The sequence below is a fragment of the Nicotiana tomentosiformis genome, chromosome 9 (assembly GCF_000390325.3).
Source record: "Nicotiana tomentosiformis chromosome 9, ASM39032v3, whole genome shotgun sequence".
Classification (NCBI taxonomy): domain Eukaryota; kingdom Viridiplantae; phylum Streptophyta; class Magnoliopsida; order Solanales; family Solanaceae; genus Nicotiana; species Nicotiana tomentosiformis.
The window spans coordinates 53,443,243-53,458,804 of NC_090820.1; the positions used below are offsets into that span (position 1 = coordinate 53,443,243).

General features: G+C 32.2%; 1 protein-coding gene and 1 pseudogene across 2 annotated transcripts; both read right to left on the reverse strand.

The window, feature by feature from the left end:
• Positions 1 to 1,487: 1,487 nt before the first annotated feature.
• Positions 1,488 to 10,365, reverse strand: LOC104111329 (AMSH-like ubiquitin thioesterase 3). 2 transcript variants are annotated; one of them, XM_009621006.4, is made up of 14 exons: positions 10,145 to 10,364; positions 9,370 to 9,434; positions 9,172 to 9,247; positions 8,810 to 9,010; positions 8,326 to 8,420; positions 7,524 to 7,629; positions 7,396 to 7,442; positions 6,884 to 7,214; positions 6,623 to 6,712; positions 6,465 to 6,527; positions 5,868 to 5,942; positions 3,311 to 3,373; positions 2,621 to 2,673; positions 1,488 to 1,991 (listed from the first exon to the last, which is right to left on the reverse strand). In XM_009621006.4, the coding sequence occupies exons 1-14, from the start codon at positions 10,253 to 10,255 to the stop codon at positions 1,817 to 1,819; spliced, it is 1,551 nt and encodes a 516-aa protein (XP_009619301.1). In that variant the 5' UTR covers positions 10,256 to 10,364; the 3' UTR covers positions 1,488 to 1,816. The 2 variants fall into 2 exon arrangements, 1 of the variants encoding a protein (XP_009619301.1); XR_004510848.2 differs by lacking the exon at positions 1,488 to 1,991 and adding an exon at positions 5,034 to 5,148 and having other exon boundaries at positions 10,145 to 10,365.
• On the reverse strand, positions 2,910 to 3,003 carry LOC117280324 (U6atac minor spliceosomal RNA; annotated as a pseudogene).
• Positions 10,366 to 15,562: the final 5,197 nt, after the last annotated feature.

The window sequence follows — 15,562 nt, forward strand, 5'->3', positions numbered from 1 at the left end:
GGGGGATACATGGATATACATTTTGTATCTATGTATATCACTGTATATTTATGTATTTTGTATACATGGCTATACTTGTCGTTTTTTCCAGCTTTGAATTGTGACTCCACACCAATTCAAACCACCCGCATTTTTTATCAAACTTTGTATATAGCCTTGTCCAGGTGTTTCTAATGAATTCCAACCAGAAATAATAAAAAGAAACAATTATGTAGTAAAGTTGAATCATCTGTTTATCCGTTTGCTTAAAATGAATGTGTGTGCAACTCATATCGAAAGGATGAATAGTTACATAAAAATTTATAGAATATCGAAACGCGGGATGCCCATGTACATGTCAAATGAACCAAATCCTCATTGAATTTTATTTTTCCATTAGATGGGGCTCGCACATGTTTTCCGCCATCCCAAGAAAACAACTACTAAAGATTTTCAGATTTCGAATTTAAAGTTCAAATGAGTCTCTTTAATTGGTTCTTCAAATAAGAAGGCATTCTGATACAATCGTTGGTTTGAATGGTTGATTGTATATAAAAGAAGAGTGCAATCAAATAGGATTACTGAAGATTTTTTTTGTAAAATAAGAAGGAAGTAAATACGAAGCAAATATGAAGACGCGGTGTTCTTATAGCTAATGCAGATGCTTTTGGAATGACAGGGAAGATCGGAAGGAGGAGGAACTGAGTGAAGGCGAAGAGACAATTGCGTCGCTAGTCTAGTGGTTGCTCTTTCTTTTCGGCTATAGTAAAGTATGATATTTAAAGTTTTAAGATTTCTACATCATTTCCCTCAAAGACTTTTTATTTGGGATATAATAGGACTGGTGGTGATAATTGATAAAGCTGCTTATCCATTAGGAGTCTTCTGTTCAAAGATATAGCGAAGATAACGAGTTCTTGAAAGTACTCAAAGGTAGAAATGGAATGAAGAACAACTGACTGTTAGCACCAGGGAAGAAGCTAATCAATCATAATTGGAAAGATGGAATAATGATATTCGAGGCTGCAAATAGCAATGGTTTTTCAATCGTTGCGCACTAGCTTGAAGTTCTTTTATTCTTAAATATGGATGTTGTACCAGAGAGTGTCTAATCATAATGATCACTGGGAATGAAATTTGGAATTTCGAATATAAGGACGCACATGTTTAAAGCCATCTCTTTGGAATTTTATACACCGATAACATTCTGGATTCCTTACACTTCCTTCACTGATAGAACATGCTTGGAGGCAGCATCACTAAAAACGTTTGTCATCCTAAAAAAATAATAATGAAAACCTACAACACAAATGTTAATTACATTTGAGTGTATTTACTTGTTTATCGCTTTTAAAATCTTATACCTTTGCGAATGTATCTTATTCAACTTCTTGACAAACTGGCACTAAAACTATAAGGTAAACAAAGTGAGTTTAAGAAGTCTCACGTTTAGCAAAAAATTATCCACTGGTAGCTTTTTCCAAAATGTCAAAAAGCACACATGTGAATTTAAGCCTTGCAAAGATTGATAAAGATCCCATTAGATTGCTCAGGTTACAACAGCTGTTTATCATGAATAATAAATTCAAGGCAATATGGTCTAGAGAAACAATGTGAATTGCGAAACCAAAAGCCCTCATTCCTAATGGATAACATAAAATTCTCGGCTTAAGATAAGAAGGAAAAAAAAAATGCAATCGCTCATCTGAAATAAAGATTGTGTTCTTGGATCCCCGTTAATGAATTTACAAGAAGGTATATAACATCAAGCTTCTATACAACCATCTCTGTAACATTTATTCCTATATGTCCTTCCAAGGTTCATAAAATTGCAAGGTTAACGAAGGTCTATAACATCAAACTTCATGTTTGCATTCATATAGACATGAGAACAGTGTTCATATATCGGACTTCCATCCTCAGGCTCCTCATGAGGATGAAAACCACGCTGCTGACAATTCCGGATAACAGACACGCCAGCAGGATCAGACAAATGAAATATACCATGAGGGCTGTCACAGGAAGTGAAACTGCAATCAGCATTTAGAAGTCTCTGATCCATTTAGTGGCCTTTCTAACATCTCAATAATGTATGGTATATGGTTATGTACCCTGATCTTTCAACGTTATAGGTCTTGGTACTCTAGAATTATCAGAATTTTGACTCAGTTGAAGCCCTTCAATAATTAAGTGACTTCTTTAGAAGTGAGCTTAGTCCAGACAAGACTTACATTTCCAGAAAACATTTCAAATTAACGATGGAATATAATTTTTTTCAATTACATCAGAGCGCGCGGGGAAATGGGGTTTGAACCCTCCACTTCAGCTGTGGAAGGCAGGGAGCTCACCAAGTGAGCTAGCCCCCAGACCCGGTTAATGCTGGAATTAAGAATCAAATCAGTATTATTTAGGGGAAAAACTCCACTACGGATACCACTGCACATTTGAATATAAAAACCAAAATGCAAATCTAAATATAAGAGCACTCATATACATGTAATGTATATGAGAGAGAAGTGTGTGTGTGTGCGCGTATGAACGTATATCAGAAATCATATTAAAAGAAAAATAATGGCCAGCGGAACCTTTTTTCCAGTTAAACAGCTACTTGAGCAATACCAGAGACATAATGGCATAATACCTCGCTTTGTCTGTAGGAGCCATCACTATTGCAATCGCTTCTGGCAACATAATCTACAAAAATGAGCCGAAAGAAACAGTGTCAAGAGTCAAAAGAAAGTACTTTTGATGAAGAACAGTCAGAAATCAATTTTCATCCTATGGAATGAACATCTTTAACAACAATAACTGAACAACAAACCCAGTGTACCCACAAGTGGGGTCTTGGGAGGGTAGTGTGTACGCAGACCTTACCCCCACCTTGAAGGTAGAGAGGTTGTTTCCGATAGACCCTTGGCTCAAGAAAGACGAAAAGACCGGATGTGTCTGGTAACAGGTAAAGCCCGAAGGCTGTTCCCGTCCCTGTCGGGGGAGATGCCAACCATCTCTCCTTTCTATGAACACGGAATGAACATCTTTGATTAGATAATTTCACATACGTTCTTCTCATGTAATCAAAAAGATTTACAATCTATAGCAAAGCCTTCTGACACAAGTAAAATATGCTTAATGCACACACCTCAATAAGAAACCACCAATTGTTAGATGTGTAAAGTTACATTCTATCATTTCACCATTAGACTTGAGTGGAGGGGCTTCAACAATTTGAAAACTATATGCACCAATATATTCCCAAGAAAAAAAAGAAGACATATCTAGATCCTGCCCATCGAAATCCAGAGGTTAATAACACAAGAACATTGCTTATTACCTGATATGAGTAATGAGTGTGCAGGTCAACTGATGACATAAAACAGGTTTGTGAAGGATGTGTCTGCAAACAAATAAGAAACACAACAATTCATTGACAACGGTACTAAACATATCAAGATACGAGCAGACAAGCAACTTAGATGGTGCATTTACATCATTCTGCAGGTTTTTATGTATATGATTCATCCTTTTCTTTCAACATCCTAGATTTTAGCCAATTATGAAATAAAAAATTCACATGAGTTTCATAACAAGTAATGACCTATGAACAAGTTACACGCCGAACCTCTGAATAGCGAGACCAAACCCCATTGCCTTACCACTTGACCTCAATGGGGGTATTGAGTTGTCCTTCGCTGACTATGCCCCATTTAGATTTCTATTTGATATTAATTTGATCCTAATAAAGTGTCAAAAGGTTGATTGTTTCGCTTCTATATCTTCCCAAAGAAAAAAGATCTCTGGGAGTTGTTTCCTGAATCCAAAAGCTCCTGTATCTTTCCCGACGAAAGAATCTCTGGGAGTTGTTTCCTGAATGTGAAAGAGAGTAGTCTCTATTTTTTTTTTAATAGATATGAAAGAGAGTCTTCTTTTTCTCTCAAATAAAAACCTCATTGGCGCCTAGCGTGAAGGAATGCTAGGCCTTTGGTAATTTCTCTTCCAACTAGGATTAAATCCCATTGACGATTAGCCTAATATAGAAGTTTAAGGGGTCGTTAGGTTTTGAGACAAAATATGCAAGGATTAATAATGCAATGATTAGTAACGCAGGTATTATAATGGGGGAATTAGTAATGCAGGGACTGTATAATTACTTATTGAATGTTTAGCTTGATATATTGCACATTAGTATACAATGTATACTTTAAACTATTTGTTTACCTTTTAAAACAAAATTAAAATCTTCTGATTAGTATGAGGGTTAGTTTGGTCATTTTAGCATTTTAATCCATGCATTACTAATACTCACATTCTTATTCCACATTATATCTCGCACAAAGTAATACCTAGATTCCCACATAACTTATGTTATGCAAGTATTATTTATGGGGAAAACAAAAAGGAGCAACCAAACGTATTAGTTAATGCTTATTTCCTTAAATCGCAATCAACCATTGTATAAACTTATGTTGATGTTTATGTAAAGATTATATCTAGTACAATCCAAACCAAACAGCCCCTAAGAGTATGAAAGAAGCTGAAAACCCAATCCAAAACCTCAAGGCTACAGGTAGAGTGTTCAAAAACTTTATAAACCCCTTTAGATGCTTTATATACCTAATGCGAGACACTATATAACTCATACCTCTGAACACGTGTAACCCGAGTTTAAGGTTCACATATGAATTTTTTTAAATAACGGCGATATCCAGGTCAGCTCGCACGCACCTCAACGATTTCACCGTATACATGTTACTTCCCACCAACACAAGTACATGATAACACTGCCCACCAAAACTGAGGCAAATGGGAAATAATCACTTACATTTTTTGTCTCTGTTAGGACTTAGGAGTTACACCCTGGTCTCCCATATTTTTCACCCACTTCATTGACCGATTGGTCACACCCTTGTGTGCTTCACACATGAAATTTAATGTAGACTAACGAGTTCAAGAACAAATTTGCTTGAGGTACCACTTAGAATATGGAAGGGGAAGAGAACGAGAGAGTATCTAATGATCTACATTTGAGAAAGTAAAGTAAGAAAGGTCTGTGGTACCATGTGAAAGAATCTGAGTCTAACCCAAAAACCAAGAGTATATACCAAAATGGAAGGCCAAAACTACGCAAGCTGGATTATTTATTATCGTATTTTTAATATCACATGAAATGACCTGTAAGTCAAAGAAAAAAAAAGAATAATTGGCACTACATCATTAAAGTAAGACAAAGAAGTCTGGTATTGCTAATTTCCTATCATTACATGCAGCTAATTTTATAGCTAATTACTACCATTACATGCAGCTGATCAAGAAAACTTGAGAAAGGCAAGATATGTGAAGAGCATAGAACAATCAAGCAAAAGTAACACACTAAACTTTTCACAAATAATGAAATTCATGCACAGCCAACATTCTTCAAAAATATAAATTTGTCACTAGCATCACCATAATATCTTTGGAATTTAAATAAGTAAATTAGAACCATCAACCGTGTCAACATACCATGAGAGAGTTCCCTTATTATGCAACGCAAATGAAGTAACTTTAGAATTAAACAATGATAAAAAGAAAAAAAGCATTTGATTGGTTACAATGAGGATTTGAGTCTTTAAGTATAGATGGAGAGTTGCACCACTGGAAATTCGTGCAAGACAGAGACAGAGAAGTACATATTTTATATGAAGGCATCAATTAAACAGATTCCAAACAATTCGAAAGAAGCAAAACATAACGTCGGCTGAAATATATTCATCTACTAATCCTTTCTATATTCATCTACTAATCTCAATTCCACACACAACATAAGCACTTCGTTGGTCAAAATTTCAAATTCAATAGTAACACACTGATGTTGACCAAGCAATATAGCCACAGCTACTTGTGACACTTACATGTATCCAACCAAGAGGAAAGAGAGAGAGCTTGTCCTGAACCTCAAAAATTTCTTCTTCATTCAATGTTGAACACTGGATATCAAAAGCAGTGTTTCAGAAACAAGGTTAAACCATTCCGTATGACATCAAAAGAATTACTACCTAAGCATATCTGACTGTTTTATTTTTTAACTTGTATGAACTATTTTCTTTGTAGGTTTAAAGCAGCAAAGCATAAATTTCTTAGATTTTTCGTTCCTTTTTATAAATGCAGCAAATGCAGAAACTACCAACTAATGTTAATATTTCTCACCTTTCTCCTATACTTTATTATGAAAGAGGGAATTAAAAACACAATGAGCCCTTTTTTCCAGAAACTCACCATGTTTCAGGATATTTAAATCCAAAAGTGCAAATTTCATAAGTAATCTTAAAGAGACAAAGCTCCTGAAATTTACAAGCTTGGTTCAGCTTTTTCAAATTCAAGATGCAAAGACGCTTCAATATACTTTTCCGGTCGTAAAGGACGGTCAGTTCTGCTTTCTGAATATTAGGGGTAAAGTTCAAGCATAAATCTAGTATATCCCTATAGATGAAACATAAAATTCATCTTACAGAATCAGAAGTCGACTCCTGCTTTGGGACAATAAGAGTAGTGATGTGAAAAACACGGTTCCTCTGCAAGTTAAGAAATACAAAACAAAAACACCACGCATATGAGACAACAGATAAATAGAGCTTATAAATTTCAGACCAAGCATTTTGCTCCATACCAGTGAACCAGCAAGAACAGCACAAGTTTCTAAATTCTTTGCTGTATTTTCTCGAGCTAATCTTAAGAAATCTTCCATCAGTCTCACTGGCTGCAGTGTAAGAGAAAAATAACGAGGGTTATACTAGTGCAAATTATATCAAGCAAAGCTGATCGATAAACGACTAAAAATCCTCCAATTCAAACAGTTTCTATAAAGATGAAGGTTGCTCTGGGTCAAAGAGATACATGAACCTAAATGAAGTAAAATAAAACAACTTACAACATGCAAATGTTGATAAGAGTTTGAACCAGGTGGCCCGTCCTGAAAGGATTTAGCTGGTCCAGGTCTTGGATCTGCAACTTTGGATGGAGATATGGTACGAAATTCTTGTTGTATTTGCGCCAGAACTGGAGGCGGCGAAGGTTGCCTTAAGTTACTTAAAGGAATATGATCACTCCGCATATCATCAAAAATTGGAGAACAAGAATCTTCAGAAGGGTGTAACCACCGTCCATCATCCAAAGAAAGAATCGATTCCATAGGAGACTTATCCACCTTCAAGCCAGTGTCATTAGACACGAACGAGCCATCATCACCAACCTGATTGAGGCTATAAAAATAGCACGACAACATTCAAAATTTTGTACCAAAGCACAGCTTGAAGAAACAGAAAATTAAGAACATACAAATTAGATGTCTGTGGAATAGTGACACTCTGATTTAATTAACTCTCTTGCAAGACATCAGAGTAGGCCGAATTAGCAATAACCAATCTTTGGAAGGGCCCTAACCTCAAAAGCTCATTTGAACTTAAATCAGCATTTGCTGGGTAATTCACCTGTAGAAAACAAATTAGGTCAGTTGATTTAGGCTGAAGTTTATAGTAAGATAAGAAACTACCATTTAACTTCAACAATACCTTTATCTTGGAACTAGGTCGGGACCATTGACCGTGAAGACCATTTGGGCCTAAAAGCGAGTGCCTTGACAGTGTTTCTTGCTTTGGAACAGGAAAATTGAGAGATCTGACAATAAGTTTATACAAAAATCAGTTAGATTACATCAGGTAATTAAGAAATTTCCTGTTATCATGCACACTATTATGCAACAGACATTCAGAGGAATCACACAACTTCATGAAGAAAATAAAACTCCCACCGTTTTAATTAAAATGTCCATGCTTGACTAGCACAGTAATCAAGATGGGAATTAACATTGTAAGATTAAAGTTAAATTGCCGAAAATACAGGGACTAGCTGTGTTGCTTAAGAAGTGATATTTCCACACACTTCTTCCTGATGACAACAGTATTGCATGAGAAAGAAATTCTCTTAACCTGGATAAAACTTTTTCAGGTAAATTTAAAACACATGAATTTCATAGCAAGCTGTAAAACTGCACCATGTCCAGCAAAGCTTAAAACCAGGTACTATAAAGTACCTTAATTGCTAAAGATTTAAAACCTAGGAGAAAAGAACTTTGCAGATACTATAGACTGAATAACTGACATTATTAGAGGATAACTCGATGATATCAACCCTTTAGGAAAAGTAACTTAATAACCAATTTCAATTCTGCACCAGATCTGCCTAAACAGCAAGGATACTGAATAACAAAGACGAACAAGTTATTTAAAGATATTGTTCCATCCTCTGGAACACCCCTCCTCCCCCTCAACCACAAAAGAAAGGACATTGGTAGTTTTCTTAATTTGGACTCACAGCTTCTGGAACTGCATATCGATCGAACTCGAGGATGAAACACCAGAGTAATCTTTATTCTGCTTCCACAAAGATGAAGGTGCATTGCTGACGGCCTGAAATTTTATCACATACAAATTTGTGGTCCATAAGGAGAGCAAAAGTGTAGAAGGCAAAACAAGGCCAAATGAGAAGGCCTTGAGAAATCGTGCAAACCAAATATATGCTGGACATGAAATCACAGGCATTCAAGCTAGTAAAGAAACAATGTCCTTTACTGAGTCTGAGAAAGAATTATGAAACTATGACTTCAGCAAAGAGAAAATTATCCTGAACTCTAGTTAATGAATGAGACAGCAAAGAGCATATATAAATAACAAGTTATTTTCCATTCTAATTTCTAAAGAAGGAAAAAGTGAAAATAAAGTGAAAGAAATTGATGGCATAAAATACAAAAAATCAAACAAAACCCCAAAACTCAAAATAAAAGCAAGTAGTTACATACCCATTTATTGTCATAATCAGAAGATGCTTTATTATTGGTATAGGGCCGTACTAAAGAATTTCCAACTGATCTGTAGGGAAGGTTCTCCTGATTATTAAGTTGGGAAGTCTGAGTTGCTGCTTGAGCTTTATCCATTCTTTTCCGCTGGCGCTGGAATTCCGGTTTTAACCCCTCTAGTTCATCTAGCACTGTTGAAAGCATCTGAGACAATCAAACAACAAAACTTGAAAATTTTAGCATCATCAAGTTGACGCAGAAAACAAAAATTGTATCCAGATCACGTAAAGAACAAATCGCAATCCAGAAGAATGATTAGTACACAGCATAGAGGACCATTAAGGACAATAAACTGATACACTGACCCTTTTCGATAATGCTCTTTCTTCTGGATGCAAAGCTAGGTAGTCTCGATGGTCGGGTATTGTTTCAGTAACCAAACTGGCAATACAATAATACAAACAACGCCATTAAGTTACTTATTACTAGCAAAAGAAAAGTATCTGAAAATCTAGAAAACAATTCCACCAAAAATAAAGTAAAAGCAGCACAGTATCATTCACCTTGAATATCTCATTAGTATTATATACAAGTCTATGATATTCTTCTCCCCACGGTGAATATTGGCCTGTAAACAAACCACAAGATAATCACAAAACTCAATCCAAAGAGAGACTATTTGTCAAGATAAAGGTTCCAGCTTGATCCAGGATTTGAAGTTATGGATTCTGGATTCTAGCTCTTTGGATTTTCTGGGTTCTATTAATAATTTGCACATATTAAGTTAATTTTTTAAGACAAATATAGGGTTTGGGCCATACAATAACTCTACATCTGGTTTATCGTCATAACAGTGAAAGAGTTGGGACTTGCCCCATATCAGAATGAAACGGATCAAACAAAAAGAATTCGATAAATAAAATTCACATAGCCTCTATATAACAAGATAAAGGATCCAGCTTTATCCTCGTAACAACGAAGTAATCGAACTTCGTTGATTCTTATAGCTGAAACTAACTAGTTTGGAATTGAGGAAAAGTTACAGTTGTAGCTTCCTCCAAGCTTCCTCCTTTACCAGTTGATATAAGTAATTAGTTAAAAGTCCAACTGAAAAATCAAATAAACAGCTCAACCCAATCAATTTGGCATAGGATATTAGCAAACAAATATAGGGGTTTAGATTGTTGGAATGAAATTGGCCCAAATAGAGCAGAATGCATAGTTATAGTTGTAGTTATACTTGTAAAGATATTACACTTTTAACAGCTTATATTAAATGAGTTACAAACTAAAAGCAAAATTGAAAGTTCTAAGTATATCAATTGGAAAAGAGCTAACCTGTCGGAGGAGATTATTGGCGATTCGATAGTAATTGCGGAGAGGAATTCGATGATCGACGGCGACTTTCCGAGTCATCGCGTCAACGTTCATAGTCGCCGGCCGTCTCATTCTTCCGGCGAGATTATGAAAATTTTCCGACGATGTGGCTTTAGAGATTGAGAAAAATGGTAGCCCAGTTGGGTTTCCCCCGAGTGCTTTTTAACTTTTAATTTAAGAGAAAGAAGAATAATTTCAAAGATTATTGTGTTAAGCTTCTTATTTGTCACGTGTACACGGTGTGCAACAATCTATCTATATCTATATCTATATCTATATCTATATATATATATAACTATTTATCTATATCTCTATATGTATGTATATCTATCTAGCTATCTATATCTATCTATCTATATCTTTTATATTATTATAAAAGTATGAATAATTTATATTAAATATTGAACGATTAAAATATCTCTGAAATATTGATCGACTTTTATGCCCTTAAATATTTATATAATTTAAGAATTTAATTATAAATTACCTAATAATGTAATTATTTTTTATTTAAACTACACATACACCGACCCTACAAATTTGATCCTTCTTGTATTAAAAAGGTACGATCCATAATTGTTGTTATTGCTTGTAAGGTTGTATTTGTTTCTATTCATATTGTGATGACATCATAAATGTATAAGAACAATCTTATGAAATATAAAGTACAAAATATAGACTTTTGGATATCCTTTGGTGTTCAAATTTTAAGGTATTCAAGGGAATAATTTCTATTATATTATCTTTAATTCTATCTGATTTGGCAAAAGGTCTATTGCTTAATTTGGTTCTCCAAGTTTCAAACATAACCAACTGATTATGCGTCAAGGTAGTCTCTCTCTACTTGAGAAATTATCTTTCTTTTGCACTTTCTATGTTATTTATCTAATTAATAATAAAAATTATAGTATATGTCATTTTCTTTTTTATAGTATTTCTTACGCATAAAAAGAAAGAAACTCTTAAATTGTGTGGGACTAAATATTGTTGGCTCATTAGAGTGAGGGTCGAGGTATGTGTTATTTCTAATATTAAAGCTCATGTAATATTCTCTTTGATGTTAATTATATTATCTTTTTATTTGGAAGATGAGAAAGTTCGCTGTAATTTGCTTAATGATTCATATATTTAGGGCACTTTATTTATTTTGATATATTTTCTTTGCTTATTTTATTATGTAACATCTGTGTCCAGTGAAGTTCTCTCACTGTTCTCATCGAACATAGCAATTAATTTTTCTTTTGAATTTTCAATCTTTTTAAAAGATGACTACTTTTTTTTTTTATTACAGTCAGTAATATTGTAGATATACTTTCAATAAATTTTGAGCGTATGTAATATTTTAGCGGAAGGCCAGTAACAACTAAAGTTTCTTCTTTAAAGATATAGGATAATTAGAAGTAACAAATTTGAGATATATAGATGCATATTATACGGGATGATGTAGCTATTGGGAGTTTGTTCTAGCTGCATGTTGGAACCAAAAACAGGTAAAAAAATAGAAAGTTAACGATATAGACATAGTTGATTAATAAAGTCATGATTGATGTTAATATGAGGTAAAAGAATTTGGAGTGACGTAAAACATGTGATGATGAATATGGTGTCTGCAAACGCACATTAATTTGTTTCATTAAGTTGTTATATTAATTGGAGTAGTATTATATAAGATAAAAATTGAAATGTTTTATCACATAAATAATTGACTTAAGATTTATGTACAACGCACATACATAGAGACTAGTTATTATAAAAGTATAAATATAGTGTCGACTTACAAAAATAACCTTATAATATTAAGCATAATAACTCATAATAAAAGGATATAACCGGAATTCTAGATATTAGCATTATAATCATATTAGTTTTAAGACATAATACTACACATTAGGAATCATATTAGTATAATTACTTTCCGGCCATCTAATTCATATAAAATTGAATAAATAAATATCTTTAGTCATGTAACCATATTGTTTTTAGGATATACTTCTTAAAAATTCCTATTAATAATTTAATTTAAAAACGTATTATAGTATAATATTACTAATTTAATTTGATAATGTATTATATTGTCCAAATTCATTTAGAAAAAGGAGAGCATATATTATTATACAAGCATAAATACAATATTAATATACTAAAATAGCCCTAAAATATTAAACAGAAGAATTCATTGGGAAAAGACATAATTGCAATAATTTATTTTTTGGACTACAATACCTTCTATGCTAAGTTTTAATATTTAATATTTTAAAATTAATAAAATTTTGTCTATTAAATTCATATTAAAAATATGTATGAAGATTTAATAAAATCAATTTCATAAGAATCCCCCGTATTTGCAATACATTATCACTCCATAATGTCCAATACTAAGAAAAAATAAAAGTAATATTGAATGGACAGCATAAAGAGTTGAAATTGAGGGGAAAAAAATACCCCAACAATAATATATTTTTATATTATATTTGAACTATTTTCCTACTTAAATAATATTTTTTAATCAATTTTTTGTGTAATATTAAAAAATACACAATTAATAACAACAACTAAGAAAATATTTAAGAATATAAATATGTGAGAAAGAGAAAAAATGGTTGGTAAGAGTCAATACTACTAATGATTCTACAGACATAAAAATCTAAAAGTGAAATGTCATATTAATCTTTTACTCTTTAAAAATAAAATTTTTAGTGGATAAAGTTATAGTTAAGATTAAACATTCAAAATAATATATGAACTAATATTAAGATCTGAATCAGCATAGAATAAATTATTTTTTATGTTAAAACTAAATAATTAAATCTTTTAATTAATTATTTAGCAAGAGAATCCAATTCAATTATTTTTTAAATTCATCATATGAGTAAAAATTCTTATTCAAGTTTAAAAACAAAATTTAGGGTACACCAATTTATTCCATAAAAAGAGCGTTAGAACACAAAGTAAAAAGGTTAGTATATTATTAAGAATCAAAATGCTATACAAGTATCTGAGTAAGCACAATCAAAGCTAAATCCTAAACAAGAATAAGTTTTCAAAACTATATTATAAAGAGTTGACTCTGCTTAAATGGGATTATTCTTTGTAAATGCCTCCGGCGAAATCGAAATAATATTTCTATGTCATGTATTACTTGCAAATATTATATCGAGAGGCATGACACTATTAACAATAATAGCAAGTGGTGTACTAATAACGATTTTATTGTGAGGCCACTCACTTCAGATTTGATATACCTTTTCAAACAACTTAAATAACCATCACAAATAAATCAAAGCAGAGCAATGGTGCTAAATTTATAAGGAAAATAAAATTGGTAATATGGAATGAAACACTTATGGCTAAGTGTCAAACGATCGAAATAATTGCCAGAGTTCTAGACATATATTGGATATTAATGAACTGTTCGGTGGAAAATTAATGGTTTGGGAGTAATTTATGTCAAGTTCCAAAATCGACAAAAGCAGAGATTGTAAAAGCTAGCTTGCCAAAGTTAACAAGAAATATAAAGTAAGAACAGATCCAGTATTCAATATCTTCTTACTTCATGTTGGAAATGAAGAAGAGCATCTAATAAAAGATGATTTTGGTTTTTCCTGAACACTTGATTATCAATCTCAATGGTAATAGTATTGCATTTAATAAGAGAAATATTTCTATCATTGGATTAAAATATAATTTGTGCAAATTGCATGACACAATTAAAAAGATATCTTAGCTAGCAGAAATGAATATGTTGATCAACTAAATAAAAGGTTGATTGCAAATTTTTATAGTAAAAATAAAATATTTTTCTGTTTTTGATTCAGTAGAAAATGATACTAATAATTACTACTAAGAAAAATACTTAAATACTTTAATATCAAATGACCTTCTACCACACATGTTTGTTGTCAAGTTTATTATTTATTACGTATGTTAGTGTCACCGCATATATAATAGACCAAGTTAAAATTGATCTTCCATTGTATATAGGTTGATTTTGAAGAAAAGTATGCATGTCATGCTACTGAAAAACTTAGATACGCTGAATATCTTATGTAATAGCACACAAATGGTATATATAAGTTTTGACAATAACGTCATACATGCAAAAATTATGATACTGGTCAATGTGCTTCTAAATATATTCTTATCCCTGAATTCAACTTTCATCTTCCGAAACTAAAGAATATCCTTTTAAATTTGTGTGAAAATAATTTTTAATATGTTTATGTTTTGCAAATATAATAAATAAAGCACAAGGACCCTAAATATTGGACTATATTTACCGCAATATGTTTTTTTGCACGAAAAACTATATGTTGCACTTTCAAGAGGGATATCAAGATCGACAACAAGAGTTCTGGTAAAGGCAGAGTAACCAAAGCATTAGGAGGAAACATACACAAAAAAATATTATCCATAAAGAAGTGTTCGTTAAGATACCATCACATTAAATACTTTTAAACTATAATACATCATTATTTAACTAACATGACAAAATTGATCATTTGTGTAAGTTTTGATGATGTCCTTTTATTTTAAATTCATGTATTATGCTAATGTAATAATATTTTTCGGCATTTAGATGATTGTTGTATTATTATACATAAAATTTCTCTCATTAATTAAATTTTTTTATTTTTTCATATAAATAAATATTTAAATCACCATGTGCCATTATTAACGTGCAACACACGTTCATAGATACTAGTACTATATTAAAAGCACGAAGGCCCTTAGCGAAATGTCATTCGCCTTTTTTACCCTTTACAATACATTTTCACATTAGACAAAATAGTCATTTATACTTTTTCTTAATATTTAGGAGTTTTAAACCAACTATATTTTGTGTATTAAATTTTTCCTTTTTTGAAATATTCACTTTTCAAAAATTAGGATTCTAAATATTAGCACTTTGAAATCAACTCAAAATTTGATTATTAAATCTTTCCTTTTTAAACTAAGTACTAGGTGAGAAGTCTTAATATTTAAGTCCTAATACATAAATATATTACGTTAACAAAAGATGACGTAATTGTTTAGAGATTTTTCTATGAATTGAGTTACATAGAAACGATAAGTAATAGAAACGTAATTTGTGTTATCATTAGCTTTAGGCTTTAAAGATCTTTTCAAATCATATTTTCAATGATTGTTTAAAGTTATCATGGAATATAACTACAATTCACTTAATAATATCTTGGATGTGAACTATATATATGAATTGTAACGACCCGGCCGGTCGTTTCGAAAGTTATAACCTCGTCTTCCCTATTTTTGCTTTCCTTTTGTGCTTTTTAGCTATATTATGATATACCAGGTTAGTTGGTTCGGGTTCGGAGTGGTTTCAGAGTGGATTGAGACACTTAGTCTTTAAAGTAGAAGCTT

Excerpts from the sequence above, each read along its gene's own strand:
- LOC104111329 (XM_009621006.4), bottom strand. The coding sequence starts at position 10,255 with ATGAGACGGCCGGCGACTATGAACGTTGACGCGATGACTCGGAAAGTC. Across the intron at positions 9,011-9,171 it reads AAAGAGCATTATCGAAAAGG|ATGCTTTCAACAGTGCTAGA; the intron begins GTCAGTGTATCA and ends TGATTGTCTCAG. Across the intron at positions 7,215-7,395 it reads AGTTCAAATGAGCTTTTGAG|CCTCAATCAGGTTGGTGATG; the intron begins GTTAGGGCCCTT and ends CTATTTTTATAG.